Below are 16,014 nucleotides of genomic sequence, written 5' to 3' on the forward strand. Positions count from 1 at the left end.
GAGAAATAAAAAAAGAGGTTTAAAAGCTGACTATCCAACGTGTCTAAAATGTAATTATGAAATACTTCACGCAGAGAAAATGATGTGAAATATTGGGATGTGAAATGAAATAATAGGATATGGCATAGCCTGCGTTTGAAATGTACCTGTATAATTAACTGAACCACTGACAATTGCAGTTATTTGAATTAGGAATCGCAATTAAAATATTAATTTTGTAATTAGATATTTTAAATGACTAAATTTACGAACTTATGAATAGAGTCAATGGTTTTCAATTATGCACGTTCTTGAAACAATGTAGTAATAGTTATTTGCTTTGCAAGGGGGCAAAGTTGTTGTTTAACCGCTCGTGCTAATATTGATACTTGATAAATAAATAAAAGTAATAATATAATAAATAAATATTAGGGGACAATCTTACACAAATCGATCTAGCCCCAAACTAAGCAAATCTTGTACTACGGGTACTAGGCGACGATATACACATATACATAGAAAACACCTATGACTCAGGAACAAATATTTGTGTACATCTCACAAATAAATGCCCTTACCGGGATTATAACCCGAGGCCATTGGCTTTATAGGCAGGGTCACTACCCGCTAGGCCAGACCGGTTGATATCTCCGAATGGGCCGTTTCATGAATTTAAACCATATAAGTAGATTGGGAAAATTAGTTTTTAAACGGCTTGTTCCACTTATAACGACGTTTTTAGCAGTAGCAAAAGCACTCGTCATTTGTTTTACAGATTAGGGCTCAAGCCGAAAAAAAAACATCTCACAAAATTCATACTATACAATACAGGCTGTGCGTACAAAAATACTGATATTGACCGACTCTGATATCAGTCCGTGCTGATTGCGAGTCATCTCAAGTGCTATGTCTAGTGGGAAATCGATCTGTGGGGGCTTTTGAAAGAACATTCCGTAGTTCCGCCGAGATTGGTCTGTCACAACTGACGGACGCTCGCTTCTGCAGACGTATCGGTTGGCGGGTGCAACTCGATAAATCTGTCACTTTTCTAATGACTTTCAGATGTACAGAACTTGGAGAATTTAGCAACTGGAATCGTCTTCAAGAGCTTACCACTCTATCGAAACCCTCGGCCAATGGTCCTATGAATTGTACGGACTGATTTACGTACCTTAATACTACCACGATAGTTACTTTTTAACCTAATTGTTGCTTTAGCACGTGTTATGTAGACAGCTCTGCATAAAATATATGTTCAACAGGTTAGGGCCCGACTCGAAAAAAATCATCTCATAAAATTCATACTATACAATTACAGGCTGTGCGTACAAAAATATTGATATTGACCCACTATGGTATCATCTCAAGTGCTCTGTCTAGCGGAAAATCAATCTGTGGGACTTTTGAAAGAACATTTCGTAGTTCCGCTGAGATTGGTCTGTCACACACTGAATGGCAAGTGCTAAAATTTTTTTTTTCTTTCGGGCAGGTCGTCTACGTCAGCCAAACCATGGAGGGTTGGCCAACAACAAAGGCTTAAAGGTTTACGGGTCAAAAAAAAACTTATTTTACTATTTTCCTAATCAGAAACCGATTCAGAATATGCTCTTAAACGGATCGCCACTATTTTTGTTACATCCTGTATTTTTAATCTTTATTTTGACAAGTCAAAAATGCATTTGTCGTGGCAAGTTTTGACATGGCGGCAAGGAGACTTTTCTGTATTACATTTTATTCGGTTAAATTTCCTCTACAATGCTTCAAGTCTATCAAGTTTAAAAGTAGAACTGTTGGAAAGGCATTTGACCAAATTAAACGTTCCGTGCCGGTGCTCGCAGGGCTCTTACTTGGAACCAATAAATTACCTGCATTACTTTGAAATGCATTAAAATACTACAAAAAAGCGAGTTTCTCCTGATGACGTCAAACACGGTAAGGTGTAATTTGCGCCGTTGTTTCTGGGCTTTCTTTCAATAATCTTTGTTGTTTGTCTTGTATATTGTAAATCTAAACAAGTTATTAATAAACGGCGTTAGGATCGTGGAAGCGGCTTTTTTGGAGATGGGTAGGTGTGACGCGTCAATTTAGCATTATACTTACTTACTTACTTACTCCTCTGGTGCAGCGAAACTGAACTGAACTGAACTGTACTCCTCTGGTGCAGCGAACCAAAGTGTGTCTTGACCTCCAACACGACTGCTCGCTATCGCCACTGATCCCGGTCCTCTGCAGTTTCTCGCCAGTCTTCAATCTGGAGCTCGCGCAGATCCGTGTCCGCCCATCGATACCTAGGTCGACCAGCCGGGCGGCGTGCTGTCAGTTTTCCCTCAAACGCTCTTTTCACCGCCCGATCGCATAGCATCATACTTAATATTACATATTATCGATATTATATTTTAACATTAGCTTAGTATATTACAATCAGCGACGGAAGATTTTCATAGTTATTCTAGTTTTTCTTAGCCAAATGTGAAAATACCGGGTTAAAGATTTCTTCTTCGTCTTCATGTTATTGTTAATCGGTTTATTTTTAATTTCATTTTACGCAAGAGCGGTTGCCGCATAGTTTTAAGATTTGTGATGTGTATAGCTGAAAATCAGATTCAGTGATTTCAAATTAAATCTATTTGAATAAGGTTTTGTACTTACGGGTGTGGTGTTGGAGCCCTTGCTGCGACAGGGTTCCAAGATCTGTAAACAAACAAAAAACTTCATCAGAAACACTAAAGACGTAATCGAAAAACTAAAACCAGCAAGTCATTTGCGATTTTAATAACACCGCCATCACCCAACTGGCCGGTAAGTGCAAATCATCAATATCGCTAATATCACGTGAAGGGTTCCTACTTCCTACATCCCTTGAATTATCTCCTCTGACAGAGCGTTTTGCCAGTATGGCGGCAGCCATTTTAAATACGTTACATCCGTTTCCGTCAGCATTCATCTCATGAGGCTAATTTGAACGCACATTTTGATATCTAAATGACATCATTTTGTTTTATCATTTGCCCGTCCATTGTCTCGTACTTGTCCGTACATGTCTTCGAAGAATGAGAGACGATAACGATAAGTTCTGGTTTAGATAAGTTCTCACCGTAAATTCTGTTAAGCTTTGGAACGCGCTACCACCTTCTTTGAGACAGTGTCAATCAGTGGCATCACTTAAATATAAACTAAAAAAACTATGGCTCTCAGATGAAGAACCTACTGACGGGTAGGAAGATGTGTGCGGTCATAATATATATTTATTCATATATGTATATAAAGATATTAAAATTTATTTGCAATTAAAAGTAACATACAATTATTAAGATACTTATAAAATAAGACAACTAAAACTAAACCTAACTAAAAAATTCAAAAATCCCTAAAATCTACCTTCTAAGCCTAGGCCCCTCGGCAAGGTGCCCATCACGCAGCCAGCGTTCCCGCGCTGTATTGCGATAGCAATCCTCTGCGCGAGAAAGCTGCCGGCGCGAGATTCCCCTGTTGCCTCCCTCAACCGCTTCCCATGCTCCTTAAGGAGAGCCCACGCGCTCCCCTACCCCCACTGCCCGAGTGTCTCGAACTCGTAGTTGGCGCCGAGACAGCTGTATTTGTAGGCCTTAAACCGCTCTCGGGCGTCCGCCGCTGCCCCGGCATTTCTGCTGGTCGCTTGAATGTAGGATGCTGCCAAACGTATCGGCGCAGGTAGCATCCCACACCAGCGCGCGGCCCATTCTCCAAGATATTTGTTTATATATAGTTTATAGTATGTAATAATATATAATTACTTTAGATATAGTTTTTAATTACTCTTTTAGGTATGGGTTAACTGGAAGAGATCCCTCTTAGGGATAAATTCGCCTTTGTACGATCCAATTATTTTTCATCTGATGTAATATTTATTTTTCTCGTACAATAAAGTGTTTACTTACTTACTTCATTTATAATATATCGTTTGTTTGTCGTATAATTGACAGAAGCAGCTCGATTCGGGCAACCAATGTCACTTTGACGTTAGAAATATCGTAGATATATCTTATTCAGATCAGAGCGGAATCTAAATAAACGTTAATTTTGACATGTCGTTTATGTATCGATCTTTTAAAGATCTTTCCAATAACTTAAACGTGTGTGTTAATCGTTCTTCGTATCACAGATTGGCAAATTGGCACAGATGATCAGTCCATATCGTTTTCATAAACTAAAAACCTCGATTATTATGTTCAAATATTAGTCAAAATACAAGTACTTAAATGTTATGTAAACTATACATTCAATAAATTAATTCATAAATAAGTTTAAGAAAACTATCGCGCGAGAACGTGAAAAATCCTGAACAACAAATATAAACTTTAACTAAATCATGATTCGTATTGGGCCGTTATTCAAAAAAAGTGATTTTTGAATTTATTCAAGAATGATACTCGGGTTTAAAGGGAATAATCTGGTCACCCGTATACAATAAAAGATGATGACCTTAGTACCCACTAAGGTTCACAACGTAAATGCACGAGACGATCACATGGCCAAATTTAACTTTTTTTATATAATTGATTCTGGTCGAATTTTAGTTAATTTACGAGTTAGACAGAATTAGGTACAGCACGGGCGAATCACAACAAACTAACAGCTACAGTGCAGGAACGTATGACTTTATGCACACTTTTTAGAACAACAATGACCCTCTTTCAGAGCTTGAGAAAGAAATAGTTATTTGTGTCCCAAGGGAGGAAAAGTAGGAAATTGCGTGCCGCGTGTAAAATCGTTAAAATTGGCGAACACGCGGGACGGAACTCCTACGTTTCCTCTTGAGGTGCGCATACTATTTTTCTGCTCGACGAAGGCGGAAAGCGGCAACTTCGTTTAGCGGAGCGGGAGCAAAGTTGACGCTTTCCGCCCGGAGGGTAGACAAATATCCTAACGGCGAGGGAGCACTGCTACACCTATTTCTGTTTTAGCCTGTGATTGTCACGTTTACCAAGTTTCAGTAGTTTGTTACTCGCTTCTAGAATACTTGAATACGAAACTCAACATCTTCGCCTTGGTTCCGATTTCACCAAGTTTTACATCATAGAAGCAAATCCGTTCCCATTTTAAGCAAAAGAAAATTAGAAATTGTAATGTCACACATATTTATGTTACCATAATTATTACGGTTTAAATATTATAAAGATTTGACATTATATTCAATAACATTGCTCTCTTTAAGTGCTCTCTCACAGAACTCTTTACACACGTTACTTAACTCGGTAACTGACGACAGAGACGCAGTAATACGTAGAAGTGAGACGCAGATATCGCTACCGTGTAGCTGGTGTCATCAGTTACTGAATTAAATAAGGTGTATAAAGTGTTTAAAGCCTGCTCAAAAGCAGTATCGTCAATACAATACAATACCAATATTCTTGATTGCTCACCAATATGAAGAAAAAGTACATGACATAGAAATTAAGCACAATTCAATTCCATTCTATGTGGGAGTAACACACGAAAGACACATAAAACGTTAACAAAAATGCAATAATAAATGTATTAGATATGAACCTTATCGCTTTTGAAATAAGGTTCAACGGGGGTCATTCAGTCAATTTCGTCAATCGTTATTTTTCCTACAATACTATGTACATTTGGCAGTATTTACCAAATAAACATTTTAGGTTTGTCCAGAGGCTTGAGACATCTTGTATAGACTCGTTAGGTACGTTGTACCAATAACATCAAGCGTATTAAAGATTATCACAAATCGTAAGCATTGTACTTAAATTCGCCTAATATTCCTCAAGGAGCACTTTTCTGAGACTTAAACAAAAACTGGCAAATATTGAGGAGAGAAAGTGCCGCACTTCGGGCACGTAGACAATAATGGATCCTAAGATTTGTGGCGTAACTGTGTCAATGATTACATCTAGCAGATTCCGTAATAAGATAAGTTTATGGCAAAAAAATCTATTTTGGTACAAAATTTTATCGCTCACTGTACTTTTCTTTCCACGGGAAACTAATATTCATAGAGACGATTCTAACAACTCCAAACACAATTCGTTTGCGTTGCTTTATCATAGTGTTCCTATGGCCACCTCCTGTCTCCATCAACCAGGTCAGCTACATGTCATCATAATATTGCATTATCATCAGATTTACATACATATGTATGCAATAATTTCAGCTCAATCGAAAATCGGGAAGTGGGTCAAATTTAGCTTCCAAGATTTAATCCATACTAACATACATACTAACAGGGAAAATTAAATAAAAGCTTGTAAAAAGTCACGCTCACTGGGTACGCATTCATACATATAAGCACCTGTATGAAAGATTTCGCAGCGAGCTGTTGCATTCACACTATTTTAATAATCCCCTACGCAAAAAGAGGGGTGTTATAAGATTGACCGCTTTGATTCCGGTTTGTTACAGCCAAATGTCATAATGTCATTTTACCCATTTGACTAAATCCCAAATTGTTTTAGTTCCAAAAAGCCTAAATTCCCAAATTGACTTGTTTTCAATACAATCAAATGTCATAATAACATTTACACATTACATCCGATATTCAAAATGTATAGTTGGTAAAATGAACAATAACTTCAAATACCGAATTATTATTAAGACTGAAAGTGAAAATGCATAAGATTCATAATTACCAAAATTCAAACTTGCCCAAACATCATAATGACACTTTCTCATAATACCTAAAATTTTAACCACGCAGTATTTTTAGTGTTACGTATTTATAAATGTAAATAATTATGAAATAAAACTATGGAAACGGATTATATGGAAACTTGATCATAATTTTAAATATTTTCCATAGATACTGTGTTTTAGAATTTTTTTGACAATGTGACGTTTTTGCATCTAGTTCATTTGATTTTTAGACATTTTGGGAAATAGTTTAATTAAAAAATCATCAAAACACGATCAAGACAAGTTTTAGACATTTTGGGAAATGGTAGAATTGAAAATTTATCAAAACGCGATAGAGTTTAAATGAGTTATAGTCATATTAAGAATACGGTAATTTAAGAAGTAGGCGTAAGTCATTTCGAGCTTTAGACATTATGAGAATAATCTGTTTTGATATTCTGACATTCTAGAAACACGTTATTATGATATTTGGCTGTAACGAACCGGAATCACCGCTTTGTGTTTATCATGTAATCCGATTAAGAGCTACAGTGTCTGATACTGTGACACTGTAGCTCCTTAACGGGTAAACCATATTTAAAGCGTTTTTTTTTATTTATTTGAATGCAGATTTTCTCGCCGTGGTTCTATTAGGTCAGTCTGTTTTATCTAAATCGGCTCGTCCGCTTCAAGATCACCAGCTCTTTTGTTATTTCACTGAAGGTTTCTTAAATTTCTAAAATGCTGAAAGCGATAAAAAAACTACATGCAAAATAATATTTGATAAGTTTTTTTGGTCTGTAATTACGGTAAAATACTGTACCAACTTCGTCGGTTAATTCGATCTGGATTCCACAAGAGTGTGAATGCCTATATGGGTGGTAAGTTTAAGTCGACTTAGATGCTCTATCTAGAAGAAGAGATTAGTACATTGTATTAAGCATGTTTGCCAGCTTGGATGAAGAGAATCCTGCGGGACAGGACAATGTCAACCAATCGCACGATATAAACTCACATATACAGTGCACATGTTTAAAGCAGTGTATTTGACAGAGCGAATTGAGGAGGAAAGAATAAATTTATTATCTCCACCTCTGTCTCACATCTTTGTCGTGCGCGATATGCGTTGCGGTCTCGCAGTGTCCTCAATTCTAGCCCTGGAGCGCATTGCAATTTCCACGCGAATCGATTGCAAGCGCGCTAATATATTTAATACCGAGATGGAACACTCAAGATCTAAAGATGCTGAAAACATTTTAGGAACAGTATGATTTTTTACCTTTTATGAGGTAGACGTCCGAGTGCTCGTCACTGGACCAGTACATGTCATCTTTAAACTTACGTTATTAGCAATAGAGGTGACAGCAAGGTGTCAACTATTGGTCATTAGCGTGTCGAGCACTGGGACGTTTACCTTATGTGAGTTGTGGAAATAAATCGAGACTTCAAAACTCGGTTGTGCTGAATAGAGTAGAAAAAAATGTTGTCGAAAAAAAATGGAAATTGATAACTAAAATTTTGGTCAAAGGTGATCATACAAGAGGTAAATGAATTTTGCTCCTTGCATGGGATTCTGTTGAATGACGAAATACCTATAAATGTAGGCACGTAACCCTTTCACATCATATTAATTGAATGTACAGTTTGATACATTTTGATTTAAGTGAATATATTACAAACACATGATATACACGACGGTTAAGTAGTATGGAATATCGACTGAAAGCGGAAAGTAATGAGCAAACTAGCTATGCAATTGTTATCTATTTATCAAAAAGAAATCAATGGTCAGAACCACTTGTTGCAAGCATTTAGTAATACACAGTTATATGCAGATTTCGTCAGAATTTGTTAATTTTCTAATTTAAATGTTTAGTAAATTTCATTTTTAAATAACATGCCAAAGTGTTAATGTAGTTTTACATTTATAATGGTTTATGGTTAACAGCATACTGTTTGTAAGCAGTCGACTGTGATAGTGTCTGTCTGCAACCATTTAGGGTGGCGGTGGGGGCATTAATACATAATGCGTAGTAATGGCGCCGGCAGATATTCAGGAACGCCTAGCTTATTGCTATTATTACACTTTTTATTACGTACTTACACTCCTGCGAAATTATGGAGAGTACTATTATGAGTACCTACCTTATTGGCGTTTTTTCGGTAGCATTCTATTAATAATTATGTACTTCATTTCAGCGTTTTCCCACTGGAAATCTGTAGTCCTTTGTTTAATTGGCAGTCTAGTGTCAAGAACTGGTGCAGACACTTATGTTTACGAAAGCGAATGCCATCTGATTTTGAATCCATAGGGCAAACTAAATTTTGTTTAAGACAATCCATTTCCGAATCATACGGTTCGTTAGCCGTATTGACATTTTTCTAATAAGTATCCTTACCACAAGTTTGACACTGGCATATTCGCTAGCGACTGCGTAAATGTTTGCTCACTGCTTTTTCCTGGTACTGACATTGGTGCAAGCGAGATGCACTGCGTTTGAATTGAAGCAGTCGCTAGCGTATAAGGCCGCATAAAACTCATGGTGAGGGTAAAGGTCAGGTGGGGTAAGAGAAACACCAAGGCAAGATAAACACTTGTAGGGAATTATCTTACGCTATCTGCGGCGGTATCATGGTCGCATTTTTATCACTTGTCATGTCATGCGTCACTTTCGCACTTACATACTTGTTAGAACGTGACAGGCATGATGACAGATGATAAAACACCGACCATATTAGCCCTACTGACCTTATTTCATTTTGTTACGATATTTTGCTACCGAATTTTCCTTTCATAGAATACGGAGGATCGCATGGCATAGCATGAAATGCATCTTCTCGCTGAGAAGAGACAAACACGACGTTAAGACTATTCAGCACCATCCGTAGGCGTACCTACGGATCGCCGCGACGCCCGCGACAGTATCTCGCCTGCGAGATAGACTACCCGTCTTTGTCTAACTGTATTCACTAAACAGGGACAGGTAGTCTATCTCTCGAGCGAGATACTGTCGCGGCACTCCTGTGCGAAGCCGGCTGTCGCAAACATTTGTAGTCAAGCCCGCGCGATAGTATCTTCAACCACCAAAGCCTCTTCTCAATATTTACACCATATTGATGCAAGTGCCGAAAATCCTCCTTACAGAATGAATATTCTCATGATTTTCTACCAATGTTCCGCCATCTTGAATAGAGCCAAGTATAATGCAAACCAAATCGACACTCAATTTTCGCTTGCATGAAACTATTCTGCCATATCGTTTAATATTTATGAAATGCCTAGCTCTGTATATTTACCAGAAGTTACTAGCTTTATTTTCGGGATGTAGTCCCAGTTTAATTCTGGATTCTGCAAAATGTTAAATAAAAAAATGTGAGTATTTTATCAAACAGGGATTGATGATCGGTATTTGTAACTAAAACAAGAGCTTCATTGAACTACACATTTACATGTTCAATTCATATTTTTTGATAATCTGATCAGATTTTAAACGAAAATAAAAATCTAACAAACTGGGTTAATTTGCACAGAGAGATAGTAAGTTTAATTTTAACACAGCCCTTATTTGAAACCCTGAAACCTCATAATAGACACCTAAAACGCAGTTTAATAAGATAATGACGGTGGCTCTCAGAAGGGATTTCCTTTGTTTACGGTACAGCACGACCTCCTTCAGCTCTTCCCAGCCAAGGCCAGCTGATGCAGCCTCCTTTTCAACAGTACACCTGCAGGTCCAATCGGATTACATGATAAACACAAAGCGGTCAATCTTATAACACCCCTCTTTTTATTTTTATAGGGGATTATTAAAATAGTGTGAATGCAACAGCTCGCTGCGAAATCTTTCATACAGGTGCTTATATGTATGAATGCGTACCCAGTGAGCGTGACCTTTACCCTTTTTTTCAAGAATTTGCAAGATAGGCAATACAGAGTTTAATATACCACTGGTTATTTCATTTCCCAGGCATGTGATCTGTAGCTTCAAATAATTTCGGTCTACGCTAAAATTGCATTGACTTGGTGACAATATTTGGCAGCATAATACTTGACGCAGAACTTGGCATGAAAACTTAACGTAGTAGGACTCTAGCCCCAGTGAACCTAACTAATTTTCGGAATAACTCCACAGCACCTTATGCAAATTTCAGGCACTTCTGATTATTCTCAGTTTAACAGTTATTTATACTAAAGACGAGCCGGTAAGCTGCAGAGATCAGCTGTAATTCCCAACAAACACAGGACGTCGCATCTTATTCGAACCAGTAAAGGGAGTGTTTTGCCTCTGTGAGGTGATTTTTTAAATAAAATAAAGGAGGCAAACGAGCAGATGAATCGCCTGATGGTAAGCAAAAACCGTGGCCCACAGACACTCGCAACACCAGAGTGGTTGTAAGTGGGTTACCGGTTTAAGATAGGAATTCGCTTTTTTTCTTGAAGATTTACGACAGAAGGAATACCACAGGCAACAGTTCATTCCACAGTTTAGCTGTGCGAGGCAGGAAGTTTCTGAAGAAATGCACAGTTGAGGACTGCCAACCATATATGTTGGTTCCCTAACGTAAGTATCCATTTTTCTAAGTTAGGCAACTTACTGTACTATACGTGGCTCATAGTAAATTACTTTCTTTGGACCATGTTATTCAAAGAAAGGTGCCCTGGTTTACAAATAAAACATTTTTATAATAAGATGGTTGAAGTCTCCCACCTGGACAATCTCCCGGGCTTCCTTTTCCTACTTGTAATAATGGGAAACCGTGCCGCAAATAGACATTCTGTTGTCCTAAGCATGTCTTAAATCATAGTGCTCGATATGGAGTCATCCAAAATTGTTTTAAACGGGTTACTCACGTATCATTAAGTCGGATAAACAATCGACATGTTTCGTTCCCTTTTCGAGGATCCTTGACTAGGAGCACTGACTGCACCGCTTCTACTGATCAAGCACGCGACGTTTGCAAGTTCAGCTGGTTCGCAAGGAACCCGTAAGAAATAATATTAATAAGTTCGAGTCTTACGGGAGTTTTTTAGTTAAATTACTGAGATTCTGGTGCGCTTAGAAATTTTTTGTCTAGGTCGTTCATTCATTCTTCAAAGTTGTACAATTCTGTGCTGTAATTTAATTCATTTTCAGCAGCTCAAGAACTCCTTGTGGCTTATACTATTGTTTCCCGAATCAAGTAATTAAAACACAGTAGCGGAGCAGTGTAAATGTTATTGTTTATGCAGCCGGGTCCATTTCCAGATGCGGCCGCGGATAGTCGGCTTCTCCGGCTGGGGCAGTTTTGCATAATATCATCCGGATGGCTTGGCCAGCTATTCGTAATGATAAAGAGCCAGTATCAGAGTGGTTTCAAGATGTGTGGGAGACTAAATAGGTTTTCATCACAATTGCTCGAAAAAGATCTTATTTCATGCAGGTGTACTGAAGGACAAAGGCCTATTTTGTTCCCACGGGAGTTATGGGCTGTCAAAAAAAAGGTATAACTCCCTAGGGAGTTATAGCTTTTTTAAATTATGTCACTTAAATATTCATACAAACCAAGTAGCATAAATGAGTTTTACTTTTAAAATACTGACGTTTATAATTTAATATTTTTGTTTATGTTAAAAATTATTTAATTTGATTCATTTAACAGCCGTTTAAAATATTTTTACATAATTTTCAATCATGGCTGAATGCCGAATAAGTCTGTGCCTTCGATGCCTGACCTGTCAAGAAATTACAAAATGGCGGACGAATGTTTGATATGTCACCATATTTAACAATTATTTCGCTTAACTCCGGGGGTAAGAATATTGCAAACTCGGGTATTTAATTCCCTCCAGCCTGTGACTGTCGGAAATTACCACCCTCGTATCCAAAATTTCACTTACCCCCCTCGTTGCACAATGTACTATTTAGGAACAGTTGATGTCTTGACACTTAAACAGAGATAATTTACTCACTTGCGCTTAAACAAATACGAGTATCTAACTCGCTACTCATAGTTTTACCAAATACAGGGACACGTGTGTGACCTTTATTTCTAGTGGAAGTATACAGTAGTAGTATTTCAAGACAGTCATTAAATAAAATGCTAAGTAATGATTCTGTTAACAAACTGCTCAATAATCTCCAACGTAATTTCGTAAAAGTAAAAATTGAAGTACATCTAAAGGAACAGCCACAAATGAATCTTCAGAAAATATATCATAAAGATTCAAACAATAGGTTCGTTTGAATCTTTATGATCTATCTCCCTAAACATGTATTCCCAATCCAAATTGCCCCAACCAAATTCAAACCCGCAGTCTGTAATCCCAGCAATCAAACCATACTCAATAATTACAGCGATACCGAAAGGATATAAGTCAAAGTTGAATAGGTTCGTTATCCGAACGCCTCCCATAATAGATTCATTGGACTTAGATAACTTAGTTTGCCAATTAAACGTTCACTTATAAAGCATAGCCTCTGGCCCGAACATGGATCCTTCACTAGGTATTAATTAGTTTAACATAATATCTACTTTTCCCGACATTTTCGGGTTGTTACAGTGTCATGTAGGGTTGTTACCTTCTTGTTTCTGTCTTATACGACACGTGGATGAAATGGGATTTGGCGTCTGCTAGGCAGTTGCCATGCGGCCGAATCCACTGTCATGGTCACCAACATACATTTGTTGTGTTCCCCGGCCACAAGGCGGGACACTACACGTCATATTATTGGGGACTAAGTTCGCGGAATGGATCAACTTCTACTGTTAATCGTCTGGTCAGAAACGTCTGTTAAAAATAAAATGACTTTGAAATCATTTTGTTTTTATCCGTTATTAGTGTTTGTTAGTGTGTGCACAAAAACGAATGTCCAATATAATACATCAACATAACCCATCTCACGAGATACTTGTACTATAGCGACGTTCCAAATTTTGAAAATTTTATCCTGCAATGTCCATCTTGCTCTTAAAAATGCAACATGCACTGTGAATTATATATGAAGTAATATCAAACCAAATGCTATTTTTAAAGTTGGAATGCTTCTCAATGTATCCGTATCCGATATCAGTCAGAATCTCTGTAGCAAACTCATCGATTCTGCAATTCGTTTCCCCTATTCATCGCATTGATTCGTATCCGCCGCGAGTTCTTAAATAGAGGGCTAGGAAACCAGCGGATAACAGTTGTTTTTAGAAAAGGTAAGAAGCGGTAAGAAGAGCGCTGGCGGCCTAGCGGTATGAGCGTGCGACTTTCAATCCGAAGGTCTCCCCCGACTCGTACTAATGAGTTTTTCGGAACTTGTGTACGAAATATTATTTGATATTTACCATTCGCTTTTCGGTGAAGGAAACCATCGTGGGGAAATCGGACTAATCCCGATAAGGCCTAGTTTACCCTCTGGGTAAAGGTCATGGCGGTCGCTTTCATAAAAACGAATGCCTACGCCAATTCTTGGGATTAATTGTCAAGCTGACCCCAGGCTCCCATGAGCCATGGCAATAATGCCGGGACAACGCGAGGAAGAAGTATAAATGACCTGGAGGGCGGTTTAAATTTAATATTTTGTTATGGTTTTTATCTGATTTTGATTTAACCTTGACGATCGTCTTGGCGATTGGTGCGTATCTCACGCACGATCTCTCCATTTCACATGCAATGTAATCAGCATGAGCGAACGTCAGGGTCGTATCAAAATAATATCATAACCGTTAGCTAACTTCCAACAGCATCATCTGGACTGATCTTGATCTGACTCCATGTTAGTCATTGTCACCGGAATTACGGAAGAACTCCAAATATCAAGTGAATCATATACTAGGCAGTGGTTCAAATTTGAATTAAAAGAAGCCTAGCTTCAGCACAGTGAAGCTAAAGTTTGTAAAAACGCCATCCGCCACTTTCGTAGCCTCGCCAAACAGGGACCACGAGCACCAGCTAACTCAATTACCGGCATCCGGACTCCATGAGTGCCGATTCACTGACTTTGGTATTTTTCCCTCACAAATCAGACGCGGGTCGATGTCGAGGGGCTCTCCTGTCGCGATGACCTTCGTGTCGGGTAATGACGTAATTATGCTGATTCTCAAGCTCGTGACTACGTCGTTAGGGCCGTGAGAGAATTCAGGTGTACCTCTATTTGTGTAAACACGTTTTTTTAAAGACCGCGACCAACAAAGATGGTAACTGTTATATTTGGGGAATATCAGCTCGAATATATAATAACTCAACAGCTTACAGGATCGTCCATTTATTCATCGACATATATTATTTGAATTCACGTAAGACCAAACAGTACCAAACTTATATATTTATGGAATTTTCACACACCAAGAAACAGTTCAAGTAACGAAGTTACTTTACATTAAATCTCCAGTATGCGTATACGTTTTAGGTGCTTACGAAACTGGTCTTAAGTTCGATCCACACACTAAATATATAAATGTCCTTATAAGTTCAAACCATTTGTATTTTTCTTCTTCTTCCTTGTCGTATCCTCATGGCTGATGAACATGACGAATGTGGACACTCTTCACCAGTGCTCTCCAAGCTCTATCTTGAGCCCAGTGTATGCTAGCCAGTAATGTGGTTTTTGTCTCTGATATTATTCTGTCCGCCATACGTCCACCCCTACGCTTCCTGGGCATGCGGTGAGTGATTATAGTAAGAATGAAAACTAAAGCTATTCAAACGAAATTAGGATAAACCGAATCCAACTGCAAACTGAATTTCCAGTTGATTATATCAACCGTTAAAATCACGTTTAAATATTTACTGAATAAAGTCGATAGTCGATATAGTCTACCAAAATGAGGCTCGTGGTGAATAATGTAAACAGAACGAAAAAAGATCGTGTAGTTTATCTGAGTCTTTAGGAAAAGAAGTATCTACATTTTTTCGTTTTTTTTTTAAATTTAACGCTTCATTTTCGTAATTTTTTTAAAAGTTCCCACGCTTTAATTACCTACCTAAGCCTAAATACTTTTAAATACCTAGCACGGTTCCGTTAAATTAAGCACTAAGTAACAATATGGTAAATTATATAAGTTTGGAAGTTTCGTCCCATTTCGCATTATTGACTAAACGATCCGTAAACAGGCAGAAACTCGCATCGCTTTGTATATTGGGTTCGTTCGCGATGCCAAATTACTAGAAGTGACTCTATACAATTCACGTGCGCAGTCTGTGAAATTTCAAGTTGAGAAAAAAGAAAACAACAACAACAAGTTGAAGAGGAAGAAAAGTGTCGAGGAACCTGGTGTACCTACGCGGAGTGTAAGCAGGGCTTTTTTAAGCCCGTGTTACACGGCTGGTAACCATGTTTCCGAAGGTCCAATGTCACCCTGACCTTGGTCGTAGCGCAATACAACCAATATCTGTATTGAAATTGGCCATTGATGCCGGAATTCCGGAACTAATACTGGTATTGAGGTTGACCATTTAAA

General features: G+C 38.1%; 1 protein-coding gene across 5 annotated transcripts in view; it reads right to left on the reverse strand.

Moving 5' to 3' along the window:
• Positions 1 to 16,014, reverse strand: part of LOC133523806 (tyrosine-protein phosphatase Lar) — a 701,140-nt gene that overhangs the window by 446,776 nt on the left and 238,350 nt on the right. For all 5 annotated transcript variants that reach the window (XM_061859542.1, XM_061859541.1, XM_061859540.1 and 2 more), the window contains exon 4: positions 2,629 to 2,670. In XM_061859542.1, coding sequence (XP_061715526.1) covers positions 2,629 to 2,670 — 42 coding nt within the window. The remainder of the gene's footprint in view (positions 1 to 2,628; positions 2,671 to 16,014) is intronic.

The sequence above is a fragment of the Cydia pomonella genome, chromosome 12 (genome assembly GCF_033807575.1).
Source record: "Cydia pomonella isolate Wapato2018A chromosome 12, ilCydPomo1, whole genome shotgun sequence".
NCBI classification, from domain to species: domain Eukaryota; kingdom Metazoa; phylum Arthropoda; class Insecta; order Lepidoptera; family Tortricidae; genus Cydia; species Cydia pomonella.